We start from the raw sequence: 26874 nt of genomic DNA, 5'->3' as shown, positions 1-26874 counted from the left end.
TTTTTAAACATGATTGCACAAAAATAAATCCCATTGAACTGAAAAAGTATGCAAATGATCAAACCCACCCTCCCTTCTCCTCCCTCGTATCCCCTCCCTCTTGCCTCTTCCCTCCCCTTCCTTCCCCCCTCCCTCCCCATCCCTTTCCAATCCCCTTCCTCCTCCCCATGGTCAGTTTTACCGATCTTAAGCATGATTGCACGGGAGTAAATCATCAAACCTGCCCTCCCCTTCCCCTTCCTTTGTCCCCTCCAATCCGTTCCTTCCCCCTCCTCCTCCTCCATGGTACATTTTACCTTTCCTAACCATGATTGCATAGGAGTAAATCCCATTGAACTCAATAAGCATACAAATGATCTGACCTGCCTTTCCCTCCTTCCCTTCTCCTCTCCGTTCCTCCTCCCCTCTCTTCCTTCTTCCTCCTCACCTGTGCACTCCAGCCCTCCCTCCCTCCACCACAGTCAGTTTTACCTATCCTAAGCATGATTGCAGGGGAGTAAATCGCACTGAATTCAATAAACATGCAAATGATCAAACCTATTCTTCTCTTCCCCTCCCCCTGCTGCCTGTTCCCATCCCCCTCATCCCCTCTGCCTTTCCTCCCCTCCCTCCTCCTCTTCCCCTCCCCATCCCCTGTGGTCAGTTTCCCCTATCCTAAGCATGATTGCAGGGGAGTAAATCCCACTGAACTCAATAAGCATGCAAATGATCAGTCCATTCTCAGCAAACTTGGACAGGATCCCATTTCTTACCTCCCAGATTAAAAAGCAGGGAAATTTACTAATAGGCAAAAAACCTTGCAGTTTAAGAATACATCCAAGCTACACAGCAAGTGGATTGGACTGTGAAAGACCAACCCAAATAGTGTTTGCATTTTGACCAATTTGTAGGGCAGTACAATATCTCAGAGCGGAGGTCAGGTCTCCTGCTCCCCTGGTGCATTCACTGTAGCTGCCCAATTTCCCTGCTTTTTAAAGTTTGATAGAAATATCTGTGGGCTATAGGTACATTCTTAAACCACAATATTTTTTGCCTGTTAGTGAATTCTCTTAAATTTCAGTCAAACGTAAACAAAATAATAAGATAAGTGAAAGTCTAAGCAGGGTAGTTTAGGTTTGACTTATGCAAGATTGTATAAGTACTTGTGTTAGGTGATTGATTCAATAGGTGGACATTGCTTCGATGGAACAGTAGCTTTATATGGGCTCTGAATGTGGAGACTGAAAATGGGATCTAGTAGTGGGAAAGATAGGGAGGACCCAGGACAGTGACAGAATGCTTTCATTGGTGTACTTAGCTGACCAGTAGTACCTTTTTTCACAACCTCCCACTGTCAATACCAGCAAAATTTCTTGAGGCTCAGCTGTGGAAATGTAGAAAAGCCATGTTCTTCATCAGTATCTTGTGGCTACTTTGCAAACTGCAATTTGGATACAGTGCCGCCAGATTTAGACTAGTGTAGCTGAGTTCTCCTCCCTCTTGTGCTGTACTTCTGCTTAGGCTTTTCTCCATTTCCGGTTCATTTCCCATGCTGGAGCTGGAAACAGAGAAAGGAGGAGACAAAGCATGAGAAAGAGGAAAGAGTTATTCCCCCTCTTCCATGCACCCACTTTATTCTAACTGAACGAGAGAGTCTAAGGTGCAGGCACTTTCCTGCAAAACCACCAGTTTTGTCTGCTTGGAAGTTTGTATCTCCAAATTTTCATTAAATTTGCATGCATCCCAGAAATCTGTATTATTTGGTTCCTCTGGAAATTTGCGGACTACGGGAACATTTATTCTTATTTAAAGTGATTGTTGTTGACCAACATAGATTCTGAATGTGCAATTAGGAGTTTGATAGAAGACGAGTTCTACTGTTTATTTGTTGCTTCAGCTTACTGCTTACAAAAAATAGTGCAAACCCCCACACATGTGTGGTACATAGCAATTTGCTCATGCTTTCCATGAGCACCCTGTGAATTTTTGTCAGTTTAGAGAAATTCCAGAGCTAACACAGTCTCCATCATTGACATGTTGCATGATGAATGGCTATGGTTTTGTATTTGTGACTCATAAGTCAAAAGCTTATTTTCTTTCTTATAATCGTTTTTTTAAAATCTAGATCAGAAAAGCTAGAAACATAACTTCAGCATTGTCCCTTCAAACTTGCTTTGCACAGTACTCTTCTTTTCAAGCATTAACAGGTGTTCCTCTCACAAAGGTCAGTGGCTGCCATCCTAAATACAATCATGGTAACTCCACTAATTTCTTTTGAGACACGTGATTCCAGTGGGAATTACTCATGAGTAAATGCACACTGAAGGGTTTGTTTTTAGCAATGCATATTACATTCTTACATTTAAAGCAACAGCCTTAGTAATTTTTATGTTTGTCACATATTTACAAAATATACATTTGAAGCACCAAGGAGATTGGCAGCGTAGTTCCTTAACTCAAGCATTATCCCTCAACCCTCTGTCCATAAGGGTTTCCTTACTAAATTTTGTATGTCTTTAGTATTGGTAAAGAGTTGTGTACTATTAATCCTTTAAATGTTTATGAAATGTACACCCCGTTACACATTTTAATTATGTCTTTTCTGTTTCTCTCTACAGCTTCCTGCAGATTTCACAAAACTGCATCTCACTGACAGTCTGCACCCACAGGTGACCCACGTTTCATCTAGTCATTCAGGATGTAGTATCACTAGTGACTCTGGAAGCAGCAGTCTGTCTGATATCTACCAGGTATGATAGTGAACAGTTACAATTAACCTAAGGGTAAAAACCTGTATTTTAAAATACAGACTGGGGGCATTTGGTTAAATTGGAGCAGATAGTTTCATAGTCTGCAGAAACTAATATCTACCCCAGTCCATCTCCTTTCCCTATTATGTGTCCATGTATTTTATTTTCCTTTTGAAAATAGACCCATTTGAAACCAATTTGTTTGCAAATGCCAGCAGAATCTTGGGAGGCAAATGCCATTTTGTAATCCTACTGATTTTTACACACACTTTCCTACTTGTTTAATGGAGGAAGACCTTGTTTACTTTGTGTAATTACTCATTTGGCAGAAATTTGGATAATATGAAGATGATGGGAAGATCATGCTTTGTAATTTCAGTGCAGTCATAACAATTTCACAATGGGTTGCCATCCATTTAAATGGACGATAGACTATCCAGATGTCATAGAGAGGACTTGTTTCTTACAAAAATATTTAAATTTTTGAACTTGGCAATCAGTGTGCCAGTACATTAAATTACTAGCCTTATTTTACAACTAACACTTCATTATTTGTTCATTTGTTTCTTTTTTGTTGGTTTATTTATTTATAAGATCAAAGGGTAGTATCGGTTCTTATAGCTCAATATCTAGTGCCCTTTGACCAAATGGTTCCAATGGGCAGTTTGTAATAAGATAACAAAATTGGTACAAGATCAAACATGAATCAACTGATAAAAACCAACAATTAGAAACAGCAGGATAAATTATTAAAACTCAAAAGTAAAAAGTGTGGGAGATTAGAAAGGGCCCACCCTGCACTGAAAAGATTTCAGTGTGGACACAAGGCAAGCCTTTCTCTGTGCAATTATATAAAGGCTATATTGCAGTTGTAGAGCACATGCTTTGGATGTCAATGATCCTAGATTCAGTTCTGGAACCTCTTAGTAAGACTGGGACTTTTGTCTGAAACCCTGGAGAGCCACTGCAAATCAGCATAGAAAATAGTGAGCTAGATAGACCAATGATCTGAGTTTGTATAAGGCAGCTTCCTCTGTTTCTAGTATGTAAGGTAGTGGAAAATAACTAGCAGATTTAGAAATAAGGTTTATAACAGTTTCAGAGTCCTAAATGTAGCCATGAAGAACCAGGTGTCTTAGGGGGTCCACCTGTGAGTTATGCTGTGATTATGTTTTAATAGTGTATTAAGAAATGCCTAAGAAAAATATGTGGAACATAGGTTGAAAATATTATGCCTGCTTCAGAACAGAAGTAGGTTGTAAGAGCTCACACATGGGGCTTATCGTTTCACAATAAAATGAATACTGTGAGAAGGTAAGGCTCAGATTATAAACGTGTTGTTTGCAGTTCTTTTTCAACATCTCTGCTTTTGTCCTGATTGGTATATGTGGTTATGTTCAAGCTGAACGTAGTTGATGTGTTTGTATGAAGACTGTTATCTCTAATCTTCTAGAAAAGCTATAATGTAGGGAAGTGGGCATACTTTGACTATGGGGCACTTTGAGTGATCTGAGGATTTGTTTAAAACTTAGAAAATCTTTGGGCCAGTTTGGGCTAGTCAACTCAGTTGAACAGATAATTGTGAGGTGGTAAGCTTGATTTCCTGTGAATATTTCATTCATATGAAGATGATCTGTCCTAAATATACTGTCAGATCAAAACTGACCTACACTAGCTAAATCCCAGCAACAGGAAACTAGCCCAAATGAAGTTACCTAGAGTATGAAGCAAATGGGATTCCTAAGAGCATAATACTGTACTGTATTTTTATGGCCAATATTTTTCACTGATGAACTTTAAAATGAAACAGTGAATAAATTCACTGTCACATCATTCTTCAGATACCTGTCTTAGGCTGTAATCCAATACACACTTACCTGGGAGTCCCATTGAACCCAATGGAGCTTACTTCTGAGTAGACATGTATTGGACTACAACCTTAATTTCTTATCAGAAATTGCAGACACTGGAGCAAAATCTGTCCTCCAGTTTTTCAAAAGATCTTCTGTGAAAGAGGCTTTTATTTTTCACCTTCATTCTCTGGGCACTTTCAGATTTCTTCAGAATGTTGGTAAGTGCAGTGTTGACAGCTTACTTTATTGTTTCAAGGTGGTCATGGGAGAGTGTGCACTTTTCTTTACCTTAAGTATTTATCACCACTCTGCATGACTGTGATCCTTGATCCATGGGAGGAGTTGTCTCAAAACATATTCCACTGTGCTTTAATTGAAGTGTAGGAAAACAAGGAGGCTGGCTTTGAATGACTGAAATTGGTGCACTTGCTGATTTTGTTTTTAATGGAAGTCCTTCCTTTTACTCTTTAATGTCTTTCACCACTGATTTCTTTAAAAGTAAAAAGGCTTCACTTAAAAACATAACAATTAACAGCCGTCAGGTGCACAGGAGGCTGCTTGCTTGTCTTTCTGTGTTTGTAGGAGAATCCAGCTTTGGGTTTTTCAGGAAAGTCAAGCACCCTGGAAAAGCTAGAGAATGCAGACAATTAAAGAGATGATTTGTAGAATGAGTGAAAGGACACTCACAAATGCCCCTTGGCCACCTTGAAAGCAACAACAAAATTCTTCATCCACTATGACAATTTCTCCACAATATTCTAACCTTTTTGATGATTTTAAAAATTAAGCAGCTTAAAAATTATTTTAGTTTTTGTTGAGATTTTGAAGGTAAAATAACTAAATAAAACAAACCAAAGCAATAATCAACTGTCATAACCTGCCTATTGATATATAAGCTGAACTAAATCCAGAAGATCTTGTAAGTGACATAATAAATAAACCCATATTAATTCATAAAAAAGAGTTGATTTAATGTTTCCAGTTATTGGCAGTATCCTGTGAGTATCACAAAATAGCACTGATTTTTCAAGATAGTCAGTCTGGATGTTAGCACAGGGAACTACTGCAACCACAGAACATGTTTATTTGCAAACCGGGGTGCAACTGTGGTTTGCTGGTTTATAACAGGCCTGTGGCTTAACTTATTTCCTTTAGGGACTCCTTCCATCTGGCTGACATTATTAAGCACTGAATTACAAGTGAATTGAACAAGTAGGCATTTGCTCAGTCTGTCTCTTGTGATGTAGTGAACCATCTAAAATTACAAACTTAGTTGAGAATCTTAACTAGGAAGAGAATAAACAATCTTGAGATATAAAGAAAGTCAGTGTTATCTAATACTTGTACATTTGGAGTCTTCTTGTAGAATAAGTGGTCCTGAATGCTGAATCTTCATCCCATCAGGTTGTACTTCTGGATTTTGCTCCTAGGTCTTTGATCTTCAAGATTTCATAACTAGATTGGATCATGTATCCTTATTCTGTAAATTCCTAAGCGGTTTCATTTATGTTGTGTCATTAATGTGTACAGCGCTTTACATGATAAAAACAAAATACAGGTCTCTACCTTGAAGAACTGACCATCTAAAATGCAACACAGCGGAAGCAGCAGAGGAGGTGAGATAGTTGATTAAGACAAGAGCAAAAGGGGAAGAATATACATTGTTTTACTTGCCAATACTTGCTAGTTTTATCAGAAATGAGGGCTAAATGGCTTTCTGGAACAGGTGGGTTTTTAGAAGGGAATTATAGGGAAGGCAGAGGTTTCTGGAATGGAGTTCCAGACTTTAAGAGACAGCGAAGGAGCAAAGATAGTCATTTATGGGAACAGAAGATATATGAATGGATGAGGAAGTTAGAGGACTGAAGGTCATGCGGTGAGGTGTATTGGGATTTGAGAGCAGACAGATAAAGGGGGCAAGATTCTGAAGAGTTTCAAAAGTCAGAGTGTGTTGCTGTGAATGGGATTGGACAGGAAGCCAGTATAGACATTTAAGGAGGGTCATTATATGGTGTGATCAATTTCTTCTTGTACTTCTACGTAAAATCTCTCCAATTCCTCTTCTTCTGCATTTGCCATTGGAGCGTAGACTTGGATGATGGTTATGTGAATAGGTTCCTGTTTAATCTCATGGATATCACACGTTCAGACCTTGCATTTTAGCTCCTAATTGCTTTTACTACATCAGTTCTCACTATTAAAGCAACCCCATTTCTTTTTAATTTCTCATTTCCTGCAGAAAATATTTTGTAATTGCCTGATTGAAAACGTCCTATGCCCATCCATTTTAATTCATTCACACCAAGTATGGCAATGTTGATACGTTCCATTTCTTGCTTGACAATTTCTAACTTTCCCTGGTTCATGCTTCTCGCATTCCATGTCCCTATTGTGCACGTCGTACAACTCCGGACTCTCCTTTCGCATCTGTGCACATCAGCCTCTGGGCTTCCTTTCGGCTTTGACCCAGCTGCGTCATTAGTCACAGCGCTCCTCGTACTTGTCCTTTGTTCTTCCCCAGTAGCTCGGTGAGTGTCTTCTGACCTGGGGGTCTCATCTTCCAGCACTATCTCACGTTGCATTTTGGATACTCTGTTCATAGGGGTTTTGTGGTAAGGGGTATTCAGAGGTGGTTTACCATTGCCTTTCTCCGAGTTTGGATGCATCTTAGTCACACCAAAACAAGATGTGCTGATAATCATGGGGGATTGGAATGCAAACATAGGGAACAGAAAAGAACTAGGAATTGGGGAAAATGGGGCTTAGGAGACAGAAATGAAGCAGGTAAAAGACACTGAATTCTGTGAAGCCAATAATTTGTTTCTTGCAAACACATTTTTTGAGCAACCAAAAAGATGACTATACACATGGACATCATCAAATGATCAATATAGAAATCAATTTGATTATATAATTGGTAGCAGAAGATGATGAAGTTCCATACTGTGGTACAGATCATGAACTGGTTGTATCGAAAATCAGAGTAAAGCTAAAGAAGAAGAACAAAGCAATCATAATGCCAAAATACAATTTAAATAACATCCCACAAGAATATAAAGATCAAATAAGGAACAGATTTGAGGCTTTAAACTTAGTTGACAGAGAACCAGAAGAACTATGGAGTGAAGTCAGAGACATGATCAGGAAAGAATGCAAAAAATACCTCTAGTTAAAAAGAGAGAAAGACCTCAGTGGATGACTGAAGAAACTCTTAAAATGGTTAAAGAAAGAAGGAAAGTAAAAGCAAAAGGAGATAGAAACACAGTCAGAACCCTAAATGCAACAATACAGTGACTAGTACGTAAGGACAAAGAGAACTATTACAATAGTTATTGTATAGAAACAGAAGAAGACAACAAAAAAGGTGGAATAAGAGCCCTATTCCAAAAGATTAGAGAAATGAAAGGGGCATTTAAACCCCTTTAAGAGTAGGGATGCTGAATAATCAACAGGGGAACACACTGGCTGACCAAGATGAAATAAAGGAAGATGGAAGCAACACACTGAAGAAGGCTATAAAAGAGATGCCAGGATGACAGATTCATTCACGGAGGAACCATATGATGAAGAACCAGAAATTTTAGAATGTGTGGTGAAAGCTGCTCTTAAAATACTTGGAAGAGACAAATCACCAGGAACAGATGGCATACCAATAGAGTTGCTACAAGCTACTGAGGCTGAATCTGTCCAAATTTTGACAAAAAATTGTCAACAAATATGGAAAATTAAAAAATGGCCCACAGACTGGAAGCGTTAAATATATTCCAATTCCAAAGAAAGGGGACCCCAGGGAATGCAGTAATTATTGAACGATTGCCTTAATATCCCATGCAAGTAAAGTAATGCTCAAGATTCCGCAACAAAGGTTCTTACCATATATGGAGCAAGAAATGCTAGATGTCCAAGTTGGATTTAGAAAGGGAAGAGGCACCAGAGATCATATTGCAAACATACGTTGGATAATGAAAAACTTTGGAACGCATTAAAGCTATGGAATGCTTTAAAACAATGGGGGTGCCACAGCATCTGATTGTCCTGATGTGCAACCTATACTCGGGACAAGAGGCTATTGTAAGGACAGAATATGGAGAAACCAATTGGTTTCCAGTTGGAAAGGTTGTGAGACGGGTTTATTTTATTACCCTACTTGTTTATACGCAGAACATATCTTACGGAAAGCGGAATGGACCAAGATGAAGGAGGTGTGAAAATTGGAGGGAGAAATATCAATTTAAGATAGGCAGACAATACCATACTACTAGCAGAAACCAGTAATGATTTGAGACAAATGCTGGTGAAAGTTTAAGAGGAAAACACAAAAGCAGGACTGCAGCTGAATGTCAAGAAGACTAAAGTAATGACAACAGAAGATTTATGTCACTTTAAAGTTGACAATGAGGACATTGAACTTGTCAAGGATTATCAATACCTTGGCACAGTCATTAACCAAAATGGAGACAATAGTCAAGAAATCAGAAGAAGGCTATGACTGGGGAGAGCAGCTATGAGAGAACTAGAAAAGGTCCTCAAATGCAAAGATGTAATACTAAAGTCAGGATCATTCAGACCATGGTGTTCCTGATCTCTTATGTATGAATGTGAAAATTGGACAGTGAAAAAAGTGGATGAGAGAAAAATCAACTCATTTGAAATGTGGTGTTGGAGGAGAGCTTTGCGCATACCATGGACTGCGACAAAGACAAATAATTGGGTGTTAGAACAAATTAAACCAGAACTGTCACTAGAAGCTAAAATGATAATACTTTGGACACATCATGAGAAGACATGATTCACTAGAAAAGACAATAATGCTGGGAAAAACAGAAGGGAGTAGAAAAAGAGGAAGGCCAAACAAGAGATGGATTGATTCCATGAAGGAAGCCACAGACCTGAACTTGAAGGATCTGAACAGGGTGGTTTGTGACAGATGCTCTTGTAGGTCAGATTCATAGGGTCGCCATAAGTCGTAATCGACTTGGAAGCACATAACAAGAAGAACAACATTATATGGTCTGTGAAATGAATTATTTAGGCAGGAGAATTCAGGATAGAGATGAGAGAGTGCCAAATGTGACAACAGCAAACCAGAGGAACACAGTGTGGTAATTACAGGTGTGGGTTTGATTAGAGTATGAACCAAACTGTCTGACAAAAGGCAGAGGGACTACTTTCATAATGTTGACAGAAGCAACATATCTTGACATATTGTATAAAATGAAATGGAAGGATAAAAGATAAAGCTTGATCAACAAGTGGATAAATGACCTTATCAATAGATAAGAAAAATATACGACAGTAAGACTTAGAAGGAAAATTCAGCCTCTGCTGTATTGAGACAACAATGAAACATAAAACTGAAAAATCAACAAGTAGTTGGAGATGAAGGATCAGATGTGAGAGGAAAGTTCTTGGGCACAGAGATAGAAGTTGGTGTCATCAGTGTATACTGAAAGGCATGAGATTTAATTATTTATTTATTTATTTTATTTTATTCAATTTTTATACCGCCCAGGTCACCAAGAGACAGTATATTGAGAAAAAATAGCAGGCTGAGAATAAATCCCTGTGGAGCTTCAGTGGGAAAAACTTTCCCTATGAAAACATTGAATGAGCAATTAGACTGATAGGAAGCAAACCTGCTAAGAACAGATCCATAGAAACTAAGGACATAAAAGGAATAAAGCAGAAAAAAGTAATGAACCTTATCAGATGCAATAGAGACATCAATGAGAATAAAACAGACTAGAGGCCTTTTGGATTTGGCAATGAGGAGTGATTTTGATGAGGGTAGCTTCAGTTCAAAAGGTAGAATAGAGAGAAATTAAAGGCAGAGAAGTAGCACAGTCCAGAGGCTTGAAGGCAAAAGGTGAAGGTCAGGTACTCATTACCCTTTCTAAGAATGTGAAAGAGAGTGGGATATTTAAATGCAGTAGGGGAACACCATAGGAAGGGGAGAAGTTGACTATGTGGAGAGATAATTGTGGGGAAATATGGGAACCAGGAGTTAAGATTAAGGGGAAGGGTTAGATGAGGACAACATAGTAGTCATCTTAAGAGGAAGTGGAAAGGGTTGAAGGAGTTTTGGGAGGGAGAAGAGCTGGAAAGAAGTAGCAAGTTTTTTATATGATGTATTTTCATGATACTATGGTTTTAATTATTGTCGGCTGCCCTCAGTGACGCATATGCATCAGAAGGACTAGACAGAAACTCAGATAAATAAGTAAATCAGGGACAGGCTGTATGAGGTGGATTAACTATTTGCACCTGCATTTTGGTATTGGTAAAAATTGCCCCTTCCCAAAGCAGCTATCTGATGTCAGTGGCAGCTTCCTTCCTGTGCAAAACAGCAAGCTGGGGTGCAATGTTTGTCAGAACCACAATGCAGGAGGAAAGTTTTAACCCCCTTCTTATACACGAGACCCAACTGTATTATACCCCACCTGGCAGCAGCTATTAAAGTTTTTAAAATGAACACATATCACTAGGCTATCTATTTATTCACTAATAGGCGAAAAACCATGCAGTTTAAGAACATACCTATAGCCCACAGATATTTCTATCAAACTTGAAAAAGCAGCGAAATTGGGCAGCTATAGTGAATGCACCAGGGGAGCAGGAGACCTGACCTCCTCTTTGAGATATTGGACTGCCCTACAAATTTGTCAAAATGCAAACACCATTTGGGTTGGTCTTTCAGAGTCCAATCCACTTCCTGTGTAGCTTGGAAGAATTTGTTAACATGTGCCTCTGAGCATATGGTAAGTGGTGGCAACACCTGCCATCTCCAAAGATGGAGAATTATATTTTTGTATGTTTGTTGGTGTTCTTCTTGCTTTGCTTCTTTCCTGTGTTATTAATGTTTCTACAAAGAATCTAAACTAGAAAATCTTATTTCCCTCATTATTCATCCTAGAAATCTGGGGAGGGGGAAAGGGAAGAAGCATATAGTAGGGGGGCAAAGGGAGGGGAGGGCAGGTTTGATCATTTGCATGCTTATAGAGTTCAGTGGTATTTACTTCCGTGCAATCATGCTTAATATAGGTAAAACTGACCATGAGGGAGGAGGGGATTGGAAGGTGATGGGGATGGGTAAGGAGGGGCAAAGGAAGGGGGAGGGGAGGGGATAGGAGGGAGGAGAAGGTGGGTTTGATCATTTGTATACTTTTTCAGTTCAATGGGATTTATTTTTGTGCAATCAAGTTTGGAAATGGACTGCCTTCAAGTCGACTGGACTAATGGCAACCCTTTAAATAGGGTTTTCATGGTAAATGGTATTCAGAGGTAGTTTTACCATTGCCTTCCTCTGAGGCTGAGAGGCAGTGACTGGCCCAAGGTCACCCAGTGAGCTTAATGGCTGTGTGGGGATTCGAACCCTGGTCTCCCAGGTCCTAGTCCAACACTGACCCAGGGGAGGGGGGGAGATTGGGTGGGTGGGCACTGGGCAGAAGGGAAGACCCTTTCCTTTCCAAAAGGAAAATATTGTGAACAGTATCATTGCTTTTCAGCATTTCCCCCCACCTTTTTATTCTACAGCAGGCACATGTTGTCTCCCACCCAAATTTAAACCAAAGCTTTCCCTGGCCACATCCACACTAGGCCTTTAGTTCACTTTGGACAGTCATGGCTTCTCTCAAAGAATCCTGGGAAGTGTAGTTAGTGAAGGGTGCTGAGAGTTGCTAGGAGACGCCCTGTTCTCCTCACAGACCTTCAGTCAGAGTGGCTGACTGTTAAACCAGTCTGGCTGCTGGAGCTCTCTCAGTGGAATCGGAATCTCCTCTCAGCACCCTTCACAAACTATACTTCCCAGGATTCTTTTGGGGAAGCCATGACTGTCTCAAGTAAAATCAAAGTCTGGTGGGGGTGTGGCCCCCTGATTAGGCAAGCCAAGCAGCTGTGAGTCTGGCTTTTAGAACACTGACAGTTGGTTCTTATTGAGCATGCCCGACGTTATCATAGGGTTCCATCCAAATTTTGTTAAATCAATAAAAATTCAGCCAGGCATTTTTTTAACTTTTAAACTGCAGAAGATGAAGGTCAGCATATGTGGCTAGGTCATTAACAGGATTACAGGTACTCTGTGAACATGGCTGATTTTTAATGAATTTCAACAGATTATGAGAGCTCTGAGAGAAACAAGTCCAAAAGGGCTCTGGGTTCCCCCCGCTCTTTTTAGACTTTGAACTCTCTATTCTCTCTGACTGTTTTGTGTATTGCCATGAAAATTGAGAGGGTTGTTAAGCAAGCGTTTCTGAGTTCAGGACTATAAGTTTTGTAAGGTTTTGTTTTGAAATGAGCTTATGGGAAGCATCAGAATGGCATGGGGGTATTTTCAATTTCACATTGTGGAATGTGAAAAATCCATGCTGGCTATCGTGGCTGTATTATCATAATGTGTCATTTGACCCTCATCAAGGATGTTGGCTAAGGGCTGGGGTAATTAATGAATAGTTGGGCGACCCGGGGCAAACAAATCTAGAATTGGTTGATAAATTGTAGTTAACTCCTGAAGAGCATAAGAGGTAGGAAGAAGTGACAGAGAAGTAGGCAATGTTTCCAAGAAAGCCCTGAAGTCCTTAACTGCAGGTGACAAAGGGAACAAGAAGAGCAGTATGTGGAAAGTGGACTGTGTCTTGCAGTGCTGAAGGAGAGATTGTGATGATCAGATTGAGGAAATTCTATAACGGGAACAGAGCATTTCCAAGTGAAAATAAGAACAAGAGAATGCCCAAAGTAGTATGTCACAGAATCGGTTCAAAAGTAAACATAGAAGAAATGAGGGATGGGAGGAGCTGTATCACAAAGATAATGTGAAAGTTGAAATTATAGAAGGAAGATACAGAACCTGCCAAAGTCTGAGATGAATGTTGAGAGGGCCAGGAGATGATACAGGATAGAAATACAGAGATGCAAAGTGGAGTAGATTCTTGTAGAATGAATTTCAAACATTCAGAAGCAGTGAATGCGAGGTGGACAGGAGCAGGAACTGACAGAATTTGGGAATGAGAAGGCCAATGCCACCACTGTAGCTTTCAGTGGGAGGTATGTGGGAGAAAGTGATTTCAAAGGAAAGGGCAGCAACGGTGTCATGAGGGAACAGTAAAGCTTTTGTGAGAACTAGAATTATGGTTATACAGTAGGGCCCTGCTTTTTGGCACCCCGCTACAGCTATCAGCTGGAGCGCATGAGCTCCCCACGCTACAGCTGATTGCGTACTACAGCTGATCAGCCTTGGTAGTTGTTTATTTATGACGTGATAAATAGAAATTAAAATGCATGTTTTGTTCTATAGTGCTGTACTAGAGAAAACTTTCTGTGTTCACATTGTTCCATATTACTTTATTTATAAGTTGGAAAGAAGATAAGCATGTTACTTTATTGACTTGAAAAAGCACTAATAAAAATTACTGTCTATCATCTGGTATTTAACATATTATAACAGACAAAAATAAATGAATTGGAAAATGAATTTTGGAATATAAGAGATACTTGTGGTTTTCAGTCTGTTACTGCTTATGTAACCTTCTTTTTCAAAATGGTTATATATTGCCTATATACATTAATCTTCCTCTCTTAAAAATTGTAAATGATATAAACTTTAATATTACTGACTACATTGTGGATTTTGTTAGTGTGGTTTCAGATGTTTGTGTGCTTTTCTTTGGAGGCATGAACAAATTGCATCCAGAAGTAATTGTTTACCTTATATTTGGTTATGAAGTGAAAAAGCTGCAAGCCTTATTTATGATGATGTATGCTCAATTAAATGTTTCCTATATTTGCTGCATATTAGGTATTTCATAGTGCAGGTTTAAGAGCAGCTGTTTGCAATGAAAATATATTTGTAGATGTCCTTTTGATTTGAATAAATCATGAAACTGAATCTTGAGATGCTTTTGGTAATAATCTGAAAATATTCCTGTTTAAATATTCCTGTTAGTTATTGAAATGTGTATTTTGTACACATTGTAATATGTACTATTTTGCTTGTTAATGTTTTACAGGGTCATAGTAAGTAGTTTGCTCTTTGTCCTGCAAGCAGTAGTATTGTGTAGCATTCAGACTTTTTCTTAGAATCCTATAGTATCGAACTTTAACGTCCTTAACAAATTCCTGGGCCTTAATGTTGGAGATTTTCTTCATAAATATTGACAGCAGTTATCTGATTGAGAATATCCAATAAGCAGAAGTAAATTGTATCTACCCCCACAACCTCCTGCCATCAAATCTCATGATTTAGACTTTTTGTTGAACATCAGAGATGTCAACTCACCAGTGCACCTGATGGAGAAATTTTTCTCTCCTATGGGATCTTTGCTGGGGGTCCTTTAAGTAATTTATGACACAGGCTTAAAGCAAAAAGGTGGGCCTTTATTCTTTACAAGCATATGCAGGGTCAGCCTTCCAGAAAGTCTGACGAGGACTGCAATGAGGCATAGTCTGCACAGATCTTTTATACAGTATTGAATACACATGTGACATTAGTTTATCAATCACATATGTTTCTTCCCACATATAACAGTTCTTCCCTCTTGCAATGTTTCCAACCAATCAGATAATTTTTTATTAAAACAAGTACATGTATATTCATAATTTTGCAGATACCTCCCATCGTCTTGTTGTCTTAGATTGATATCTCTAATCTATCGCACTGTCTATTTGACCTAGGTTACCACTATTCTCCTGTCTTACGTTACTAATGTTTTGGCCATTCTGAGGCCAGTATGTACCATACAATCCATTCCATCATGGCTCCTGATCAGCCAAGCTGGCCAGGAACAACTCAGGACATTACAACATGTTCCTTTAGCAATACCATGATGCCAGCTTGAGATTGGCTAATTTAGGGTGTTTTGTTAGCCTGCTCTAAGGTTTTTATTCCTATATTTCTTCAGAAACTCCATTCTTAACTTTATAAAATACATAGCTTAAAAGAGGGGATTATATTTAACACACTGGTCTGCATTCTGAGGCCCACACAGTCAGGGGAGGCGCTAGGTGATACTTGCCTATCAGCGCCTCAGCCCCAGAGAAACTGACAAGGCAAGCCACCTCAAAATATCTATTTACCATGAATATCCACTCAAAACCCGTATCTTATTTATCAAAAGTGAGAAAGCAACTTACCAAGTTATTTTAAAATGCATGCTAAGCTTAAAGTTCCTCTTGTTCCTACTCTGGGAGCGTTATGAAATATTTCCACTGGTTGGCATTCTCGCCCTACAAATCAAGGATAGATATATGTAATTGTTATCTAAAATTCCATTCTCAGGATCATACAATTCAAAATACATCAATCAAAGATTATGCTTCTTTTGCTTAAAACAATATGGTCATTAATCAAAGAATGAGAGAATACTAAAGAGTTAAGCCCCAGCTGATAGCCATCAGCCTCAAGTAACACATCATTGGCTGGCAGCAGTAGCTGGGAGGAACCAGCCACACATATAAAGTCAGAGCACCCTAGCGAGGGAGCCTGCTCCACGAGCTAGAGGGAGCCCCAGCTGACGAAGCGTCAAGGCCCCAGCTGACAAAGCGTCAAGGCGAGTTAAGCAGCAGAGCGAAAAGAGGGTAAGTAGCTCCCATTTATTCCATTATTTAATTGAAGTAAAACAGCTCAGAGCAATAAGTAATAAGGGCAGCCCAAGGTCACCCTGAGCTAGGAGCCAAATCCTGAAAGAACCTATATCTTAGGAGACAGATCCTAGGAGAAGGAACCCCATAGAAAGCTAGTTTTCAACACCACCCTAGCAGGAAAGCTTCAGGGGACACTGTAAACAAGGCTAAATTCCAGTCAGAGAGAAGGGGGAAAAGGAAACTCCACCGATACATACAGGGAGAGAGTCAGCTCAGTCCTTGCTAAAAAGGGCAGCTTCAGCCTTCCTGAAACACAACCACAAGCTCTGTTTCCCTAGGTTAAAGAAAGGTCAGGCTGTTCTAGGTGGGAAAACAACAAACACAAAAGACTTGCCTGGAAGGCGCAGCCCCTTGATTAGATTAAAAGCAGCCAAAAGCTTAAACAGCCCCGCCCCTCGCTCAGGAAGGAAGGAAGCCTGAGAAAATACTAAAGAGTTAAGCCCCAGCTGATAGCCATCAGCCTCAAGTAACACATCATTGGCTGGCAGCAGTAGCTGGGAGGAACCAGCCACACATATAAAGTCAGAGCACCCTAGTGAGGGAGCCTGCTCCACGAGCTAGAGGGAGCCCCAGCTGATGAAGCGTCAAGGCCCCAGCTGACAAAGCGTCAAGGCGAGTTAAGCAGCAGAGCGAGTTCGGCAGCAGGGCGAGGAGGCCAGGGCCCCCCACTCTGCCTGTCTGTTCCCTGACCTCAACTAAACCGCAGTCTCCAACCCATTGACGTAATAAACCTTAAACAAAACTATGCAGGTAAGAAGCCAGCAGGGGTGTGGGGGCTTTCCAGTGTTTTGCACCGCCTGCAGCATGTACGACTATCTGCCTGTTGGACAGAAGTCGTGGGTGTGCTCTCGGTGCAATGAGCTCCTGGCTCTCCGGGAACGACTTCATTTCCTTGAGGCCAAGGTGGCGGACCTGGAAAAGCTGAGAGAGGCAGAGAGGTGTGTGGAGGAGGCCTTCAGGGACGTTATAGCTGTGTCCCACTCCAACGATGATAGCTCTCCTGCTATCATGGAGAACGATGGTCTCGGGGAAGGAGAGCATCCAGCTGAGGAAGAGGGAAACGATCCCTTAGAAGGGACCCATTCCTTGGGGGATGAGCAGCTATCCTCTCGTGCCGAGGATATATCTCCAGGGGCTGGAGGGATCCTTGTAGTGGGTGATTCGATCATTAGGAACATAGACAGTGGGGTGTGTGATGGGCGTGCAGACTGCAAGGTGTTTTGCCTGCCTGGTGCGAAGGTTGCGGATATCGCCCGTCGTTTAGATAGTTTGGTAGACAGTGCTGGGAAGGAGTCAGTGGTCGTGGTGCACGTTGGCACCAACGACATGGGGAAATGCAGCCGTGAGGTCCTGGAAGCAAAATTTAGGTTGCTAGGTAGGATGCTGAAAGCCAGGACCTCCAAGGTGGCTTTCTCTGAAATGCTACCAGTTCCACGCGTAGGACCAGCCAGACAGGCCCAGCTTCGCAGTCTCAATGCGTGGATGAGACGATGGTGTCGGGTGGAAGGGTTTGGATTTGTTAGGCACTGGGGAACATTTTGGGACAAGCCGGGCCTGTACAAAAGGGACGGGCTCCACTTGAACCAGAATGGAACCAGACTGCTGGCACTTAAAATTAAAAAGGTGGCAGAGCAGCTTTTAAACTGACTGAGGGGAGAGACCCGACAGAAGCTGAGAAAGGTCCGGTTCGGAATAAACCTCCCCCCTGGGATAAAAACCAAAGAAATGATGAAATTTTAAAAGGGGTAGGCCTAGAAGTAGGCATTGTGAGAGCAGGGGCACAGGATATCAGTTCAGAAGAGCAAAATTACCACAGGCCTAACCACAAGTGCCAAAGACACTTGAAGAGAGACACTGCTTACAAGTGCCTGTACGCTAATGCTAGGAGCCTCCGAACCAAGATGGGAGAACTGGAGTGCTTGGTCTTAGAGAAGAGCATTGATATAGTGAGCATAACCGAGACCTGGTGGAATGGAGAAAACCAGTGGGATACGGTTATCCCTGGATATAAACTATATCGGAAGGACAGGGAAGGACGTATTGGTGGCGGAGTCGCTCTATACGTGAAAGAAGGCATTGAATCCAGCAAGCTGGAAACCCCAAAAGAGGCAGACTCCTCCACAGAATCGTTGTGGGTGGTGATACCGTGCTCCAGGAGGGACTTAATACTGGGAACGATCTATCGTCCCCCTGATCAAAATGCTCAGGGAGACCTTGAGATGAGATATGAAATTGAGGAAGCATCCAAACTAGGAAATGTGGTAGTAATGGGTGACTTCAACTACCCGGACATAGACTGGCTGCATATGTGTTGCAGTCATGACAAAGAAGCAAAGTTTCTAGATATTCTAAATGACTATTCCCTAGATCAGTTGGTCATGGAACCGACCAGAGGGACGGCAACCCTGGACTTAATCCTCAGTGGGGACCGGGACCTGGTGCGAGATGTAAGTGTTGTTGAACCGATTGGGAGCAGTGACCACAGTGCTATTAAATTAAACATACATGTAACTGGCCAATTGCCATGAAAATCCAACACGGTCACATTTGACTTCAAAAGAGGAAACTTCACAAAAATGAGGGGATTGGTAAAAAGAAAGCTGAAAAACAAAGTCCAGAGGGTCACATCACTGGAAAATGCTTGGAAGTTGTTTAAAAACACTATATTAGAAGCTCAACTGGAGTGCATACCGCAGATCAGAAAAGGTACCGCCAGGGCCAAGAAGATGCCAGCATGGTTAACGAGCAAAGTCAAGGAAGCTCTTAGAGGCAAAAAATCTTCCTTCAGAAAATGGAAGTCTTGTCCAAGTGAAGAAAATAAAAAAGAACACAAACTCTGGCAAAAGAAATGCAAGAAGACAATAAGGGATGCTAAAAAAGAATTTGAGGAGCACATTGCTAAGAACATAAAAACCAACAACAAAAAATTCTATAAATACATTCAAAGCAGGAGACCATCTAGGGAGACAATTGGACCCTTGGATGATAAGGGAGTCAAAGGTGTACTAAAGAACGATAAGGAGATTGCAGAGAAGCTAAATGAATTCTTTGCATCTGTCTTCACAGTGGAAGATATAGGGCAGATCCCTGAACCTGAACTAACATTTGCAGGAAGGGATTCTGAGGAACTAAGACAAATAGTGGTAACGAGAGAGGAAGTTCTAAGCTTAATGGACAATATAAAAACTGACAAATCACCGGGCCCGGATGGCATCCACCCGAGAGTTCTCAAAGAACTCAAAGGTGAAATTGCTGATCTGCTAACTAAAATACGTAACTTGTCCCTCGGGTCCTCCTCCGTGCCTGAGGACTGGAAAGTGGCAAATGTAATGCCAATCTTCAAAAAGGGATCCAGAGGGGATCCCGGAAATTACAGGCCAGTTAGCTTAACTTCTGTCCCTGGAAAACTGGTAGAAAGTATGATTAAAGCTAGATTAACTAAGCACATAGAAGAACAAGCCTTGCTGAAGCAGAGCCAGCATGGCTTCTGCAAGGGAAAGTCCTGTCTCAGTAACCTATTAGAATTCTTTGAGAGTGTCAACAAGCATATAGATAGAGGTGATCCAGTGGACATAGTGTACTTAGACTTTCAAAAAGCGTTTGACAAGGTACCTCACCAAAGGCTTCTGAGGAAGCTTAGCAGTCATGGAATAAGAGGAGAGGTCCTCTTGTGGATAAGGAATTGGTTAAGAAGCAGAAAGCAGAGAGTAGGAATAAACGGACAGTTCTCCCAATGGAGGGCTGTAGAAAGTGGAGTCCCTCAAGGATCGGTATTGGGACCTGTACTTTTCAACTTGTTCATTAATGACCTAGAATTAGGAGTGAGCAGTGAAGTGGCCAAGTTTGCTGACGACACTAAATTGTTCAGGGTTGTTAAAACAAAAAGGGATTGCGAAGAGCTCCAAAAAGATCTCTCCAAACTGAGTGAATGGGTGGAAAAATGGCAAATGCAATTCAATATAAACAAGTGTAAAATTACGCATATTGGAGCAAAAAATCTTAATTTCACATATACGCTCATGGGGTCTGAACTGGCGGTGACCGACCAGGAGAGAGACCTCGGGGTTGTGGTGGACAGCACGATGAAAATGTCGACCCAGTGTGCGGCAGCTGTGAAAAAGGCAAATTCCATGCTAGCAATAATTAGGAAAGGTATTGAAAATAAAACAGCCAATATCATAATGCCATTGTATAAATCTATGGTGCGGCCGCATTTGGAATACTGTGTACAGTTCTGGTCGCCTCATCTCAGAAAGGATATTCTAGAGTTGGAAAAGGTTCAGAAGAGGGCAACCAGAATGATCAAGGGGATGGAGCGACTCCCTTACGAGGAAAGGTTGCAGCATTTGGGGCTTTTTAGTTTAGAGAAAAGGCGGGTCAGAGGAGACATGATAGAAGTGTATAAAATTATGCATGGCATTGAGAAAGTGGATAGAGAAAAGTTCTTCTCCCTCTCTCATAATACTAGAATTCGTGGACATTCAAAGAAGCTGAATGTTGGAAGATTCAGGACAGACAAAAGGAAGTACTTCTTTACTCAGCGCATAGTTAAAGTATGGAATTTGCTCCCACAAGATGCAGTAATGGCCACCAGCTTGGATGGCTTTAAAAGAAGATTAGACAAATTCATGGAGGACAGGGCTATCAATGGCTACTAGCCATGATGGCTGTGCTCTGCCACCCCAGTCAGAATGCAGCATGCTTCTGAAAACCAGTTGCCGGAAGCCTCAGGAGGGGAGAGTGTTCTTGCACTCGGGTCCTGCTTGCGGGCTTCCCCCAGGCACCTGGTAGGCCACTGTGAGAACAGGATGCTGGACTAGATGGGCCACTGGCCTGATCCAGCAGGCTCTTCTTATGTTCTTATGTTCTTATGTTCTTAAAAGTTAATCATACATCCAGGCCTACCCGCTTCTCATGAGCTGTGAACTTCAAGCTGAATTTGCTTTTCCTGTGATCCCAAGGCCTGTGGCCTTTTGCTTAATTCTTTTAGTTCCTTGTGATTTTATTATATAAATCTATTTTTATATTTGTGAATATAGAAAAAATCCATTTTGTCTCCATCACACCATGGCGCCTAGCAGATTAACTGGTCATAAAGGATGTGGGGCTGATAGCAACATTGGTTTGCTGAAGGTGTTGCATGATGCACAGGTGGAATATCAAAATAATTTCTTAAAGACTTGAATCAACGTCCGTTGCTATTTTGGAAAAATAACTACAAGTTTTGTAATTCTGCTGATAATACAACGTAAATAAGTAAGAAGGCCACCAGTAATTGAACTAGCACTAACCATCTTTGTTCATAAATATACCTGTTGCCACATATTTTGTTTATAAAATAATAAATGGATGTTACTGTGTCAGTTTGAAAAATTGTGGTCTGTATGCAGAGGCTGCCATGATCCACTTTTGAATAATTATGCTTCATATGGTTTTCGTAAAATGTTACTGCACATTGCCACATTATCTGGCCTAACCACATTATCAGCTGTCACACACATTGCCTCCAAATAACCTGGCCACTATCTGGAGGCATTAGGAAGGAGAAATTCGCTTTTGATTTGTCCTTCAGTTGATTAAGTATAATAATCCATCCTAAAAAAAAACTTGGTTGATCAACCTGCAGCATTCACAATATTCAGCTAAGCTTGATGTAAGCAATTCTCCAGTTTAGCATATAAATTTACTATGTGCCTAGATGTTCAATAAATGGCTCACACTTTATTTCTTCCAGCCCAGTACTTGACCCAGACAGCTTATTTTGCAATACTCTTATTACTTGAAGTTGTCTACATTAACTGCACTAGTCCAGAAATACAGCAAAAGCTGATTCTGATGAACTCCTTGAAACAGAGCAATGGCTGATAACTATTTTTTATTTATTATTAAATTTATATCCCACCTTTCCTCCAAGGAGCTGGAGGAAGCAAACATGGTTCTCCACCTCCCCATTTTATCCTCACAAAAATACTGTGAGGTCATTTAGACTGAGAAATGGTAGGTTACCTAAAGTGAGTTTCATGGTTGAGTTGGGATTTGAACCATGGTCTCCCAGGTGCAACTCTGACTCTAACCACTACACTGCAGTAGTTTAGGTAGCAAAGGCATGTGTACTGGTTCGTCGCTGGAAAATACACTATATCACATAGCCTTGTTGCTTCATTTCATTTTTGGATATTTCTCTTCAATTAGGATCCATCCTGACGAGTATTTCTGTTGCATTTCATTGTTTCTCATGATCCATAAGAATTTAAGGAGAATTGTGTTGAATAAAACCAAAAGGCTATCTAGTACAGCTTTCTGTTACCCACAGCAGCCCTCCCCAATGCCTATGGGAAATTCACACACAGGGCACGAGTGCAGTAGCCTTCTCCGGCTGTTATTCCTCAGCACCTTGCTTGCAGAAGCATGCTGCTTCTGATTCTTTAAGAAGTTCTATGTATGCAGATATTATTTTTTGTGTGAGATTGGCAAATAAGCTGCCACTGAAGAAACCTAGAAAGTGCCCTTATACCAAATCAGACATGATACCAAATCAGGTTCACAGACTTCAGCTTTTCTGCTAAAACCAGCTTTTAATCAGAGATACTTGATACCCTGGAGAGTTGTTGCTAGTCAGAGTACATAATGCTAAGCTAGATGTACAAATCTGACCTGGCCACTATTATTGAGCTCAAAATCAGCACAGCATATTTGGGTGGTTAATGAATTAGTGCCTTTAAATGTAGTGTGGAAAGTGGTGTGTGCAACCTATAAACCAGTTAACTTAAAAAAATGATACTTGACCTTTTGTACTACTATTTGACCTTTAGTATTTTTGCTCCAAGTTTAGTAAGCATCAGTTTGGAAAGCAATGGTTTACAGAACATTCTCAATAGAGTTGCCATCTCCTTAAATTCATAATAGTTGACGTTTAGTAGCTGCTATGCATTAAATCCAGTCCTGAGGAAAAAAACAGGTTTATTTGATATGGCAGGTGAATATGTTTGGGATTTATTAAATATATGGTCTTAGAATTGAAACATTAAAATGTATTTGCCTCTTGATTCCTATTAATGACTTTAAGCTATGTGTTGGCTGCGTTTTTCCATTTCCATATGATCTATGACAAATTAGGCTTGGAAAATGCTATAATTCCTCTGTGGTACAGGCACAGTGTCTGTAATTTAGCTCTCATATCTGATAGACTTGGTATATGTGATTTTATAATACAAGTGTGACTACGGTTGCCAGGCTCAGGGCCTGAGACTGATCCTGTATCTTTAGGAGAAGAGGAAGTCAGCTAAGTGCAAGTGTTCTTGCAGCACCGTAATGGGAAAAACACAAGGTGGAATTCTCCGTACCCCCTGCACAACTTTTAAAGATACAGAAGACCTGCACTTGGCTGACTTTCTCTTCTCTTAAAGATACAGGATCAGTCTCAGGCCCTGAACCTGGCAGCCGTAAGTGTGACCTCCATCAAGATGTTGCAGCATGGAGTTTTTCTGTTCATGATTTCATCCATGCCCTCCCCAGCAAACATCATTCTGTGGCTACTAAGTATGCCAAGTTCTTACTGAGCATTTTTAGGGTTTGTGTGTTGTCCTCTTAGGTATCTTTTGTTAAATAGTGATTGCACTGCTGCAGAACATGGAGTTTCCCAAAGCAAGCTGGAACAACCCCCTTGTTTCTTGATGGCTCTGTTTTGGCTGAAGTCTTGGTGGCACTAATCAGCTGAGTTAACTGTTAAATGGAGTGATTAACTGATGTCAGTGTTATGTACAAATTGTTAACATAACATATAGGTGTCATCATAACATATAATATAGTATATGTTCTGCCATATTTTGACTAGTTCATGTATTTTAAATGAAACCTCATCAGAGTTTGAACATGGGGATTAAGTAGCACTCTTCCAGATATTGTGATTCCTTTCATCTTGCTCCCAATATAAGTATGTGCTAGGTGTGGCTACTTTAAAAACAGAGTACATTCCTATTATATATGACCCTCATTTTATTTTATCTTTTTGTAAATATACACAGTTAATAGAAAAGCTGAACCTTGGATCTTTCATGGAATGAATATTAAACTCACTTCATTTACATGTTATAAGAAGCTTCTGAATGTTTTGTTCTCGATCTTTAATGAACATTTCAGGCCACAGAGAGTGAAGCTGGAGATATGGATCTGAGTGGGTTACCAGAGACAGCAGTGGATTCTGAGGATGATGATGATGAAGAGGATATTGAGAGGGCTTCTGATCCTCTAATGAGCAGGGATATTGTTAGAGATTGCCTGGAGAAAGACCCAATAGACAGGACGGATGACGATATTGGTAAGTTGCCATGGAAAAGAGGGAAATTATTACTTTTATTTTTATGTTTTTGCTGTTAGTGTCATTTGCAATTTCTTTATGGTGTGTTTCCTTTTCCAAAATAAATAGTTCACTAAATAAAGCTTCAACAAAAAAAGTTTTTAAACAAAATAAATGAAAGGAAACTATAAAATGCCTGAGACATATAGAAACATGGCAGATATCTCAAGATTTAAAAGTACAGATTTAAAATGAAACAATATTAATTTCCCCTTTTCTGCTGAAGTAAGAATGTTGTATTGTTTAAGGAAACCAGATTGCTTCAGCAAAAGAATAGATGAGAATGCTATAATTAATCAGACATTGCAGCATATGTGGAATACTTTTAAGTAGGGATGGAGAACCTATGGCCCTCTAAATGCTATTGAACTCCAACTTCCATCAGCCTCAGCCAGTATGACCAATAGTCAGTGATAGTAGGTGTTGCGACCTTTCAGATGTTGTTGGAGTACAAGTTCCCCATTCCTGCTTTAAAAGAATCAAAATCACAGTGTTGGTTTCCTGGGTACTGTGTCTTGTTTTCAAATTCATTCTTGCTGTGATAGTTTTACAGTGATAAAGCAATAGAACGTCACTTTTAAGCTCAGTTGACAGCATTTAATTTTTGATAATTTGATTAGTCCCTTTTTAATTTTGCTTAAAAAGAGCACCTGGCCCAAAAATGGTGAGTTATGATCTAATTTAAACTTCTTTGTCCTGCCTGAATTATCAGAAGTTAGAATAACAAGACAATAAAACTGCATAAAACTGAGAACGTTTTAGTTAGATAGTTGTATTAACATTATTTGTAAGTCATCTTTCATTTCAAAGAAATTCCAAGGCAGTTTACATACAGTACAATGACATGTCACATACCAGTAGCCAAAATCTAGCACATTTAATCTCTTCAGAGGTAGTTATTTGTAATACAGTTAGCCACCTTAAGCATTCTCATTGGCTTTCTTATTGGAAAGATGGGTTAATATGTTGGAAATAAATAAAATAAATATGACAGAAGAGAAGCATCTTACAACAACTGTAAAATGCTAGGATAAGACTAAGCTGAATCTTAAGACTGTAGCAGCAAGTGGACCACAAAGAGAAGATTCTGCAGTGGGTTCTCATCTTGCCAGCTGTGCTGCTTGTGCCTGTTGATTCACTTTCGTTTTATGGATCCTTGAAATTCTTCTTGTGAATTTTTACACAACATTAAAAAAGTTTAATGAAATGAGAATATTATTCTTTGAAGTAGTTCAGTCAATGGGTGAGGCATCTTTCTGTTTTACTGTGTTTGCATATTGGTTACAAAATGTAGTATGATTTATCACTTGTTAAACTAGAAGAAAAAAATGAAAATACAGCACACAACACATTATTGAATAATACATGTTTTTGAATCCCAGGGCATTTTCCTGAAATATTATCAAGTTGTTGCTCATACATGTTTTACTCAATGAATTCATTCTCCTTTAGAGCAACTCCTGGAATTCATGCATCAGTTACCAGCTTTTGCTAATATGACAATGTCAGTGAGGAGAGAACTCTGTGCTGTGATGGTATTTGCAGTCGTAGAAAGGGCAGGGACCATAGTTCTAAACGACGGAGAAGAGGTAAGTAGATGCATAACACCTTGAGACTCCCTAACAGATAGGAAATTTCTTTATTGAGACCTAAAGAAATATTGGTCAATAAACTAATTTTGTACTGAACAGAATATTCTTCACATAGTTTGGTTACAGCTTTGACATTTCAGTAAGACTGATGCATTGCTCTTTATATGTGTTTAAGAAGCTGCCTTTCCTCATTCAAATATGAATGCATCATTTGAGTGTTATACCACAAATAACCGGGCTTTAGAAAGGATGTGTTTAATTATACCAGGGTTTTCCAGCCATTTCTTGTTCTATACCAGTGGTGGCAATCCTGCAGCCCACAGACAGGGTCATGGCCGCTAAGCCATTGGCAGTAGCCCACCAGTCCTCTGACAAGATGTGCATTCACTGGCAAATTCTGTGGTGGTGTTTCTTCTGCCTCTTTCACCCTGCCATTGTAAGCAAGTCGGATCACATAGGGAACAGGAAGGAGTGCTCCTTCCTGTATCCAAAGTGCTCTCTTCTGACAATGGTGGTGTACATGTGGAAAGGGAGGCCACGTCAGCAGGGGTCTGGTGTATCTTTCTCCCCAGCATAATGCTGGGTTCAGAGGAAAGGTTTCTCTCCCCCCAGCTCGGTGCTGTGAAAGGGAGAAAAATCTCTTCTCTGCTGATGGGCATAGATTGGCTGAGGAGCAGGGAGAGTGGGCTGTATATCTTTATGCATGTATG

At 40.3% G+C, this 26874-nt stretch overlaps 1 protein-coding gene across 7 annotated transcripts in view; it reads left to right on the top strand.

The window, feature by feature from the left end:
- Positions 1–26874, top strand: part of RAPGEF2 (Rap guanine nucleotide exchange factor 2) — a 301620-nt gene that overhangs the window by 202868 nt on the left and 71878 nt on the right. For 5 of the 7 annotated variants that reach the window (XM_061584376.1, XM_061584372.1, XM_061584373.1 and 2 more), the window contains 4 exons: positions 2105–2203; positions 2598–2729; positions 24356–24533; positions 26025–26161. In XM_061584376.1, coding sequence (XP_061440360.1) covers positions 2105–2203; positions 2598–2729; positions 24356–24533; positions 26025–26161 — 546 coding nt within the window. The remainder of the gene's footprint in view (positions 1–2104; positions 2204–2597; positions 2730–24355; positions 24534–26024; positions 26162–26874) is intronic. The other 2 variants (XM_061584375.1, XM_061584374.1) reach the window with 1 other exon arrangement.

The sequence above is a fragment of the Rhineura floridana genome, chromosome 9 (assembly GCF_030035675.1).
Source record: "Rhineura floridana isolate rRhiFlo1 chromosome 9, rRhiFlo1.hap2, whole genome shotgun sequence".
In the NCBI taxonomy this organism is placed as follows: domain Eukaryota; kingdom Metazoa; phylum Chordata; class Lepidosauria; order Squamata; family Rhineuridae; genus Rhineura; species Rhineura floridana.
This window is presented reverse-complemented; position numbering and strand designations above follow the sequence as displayed.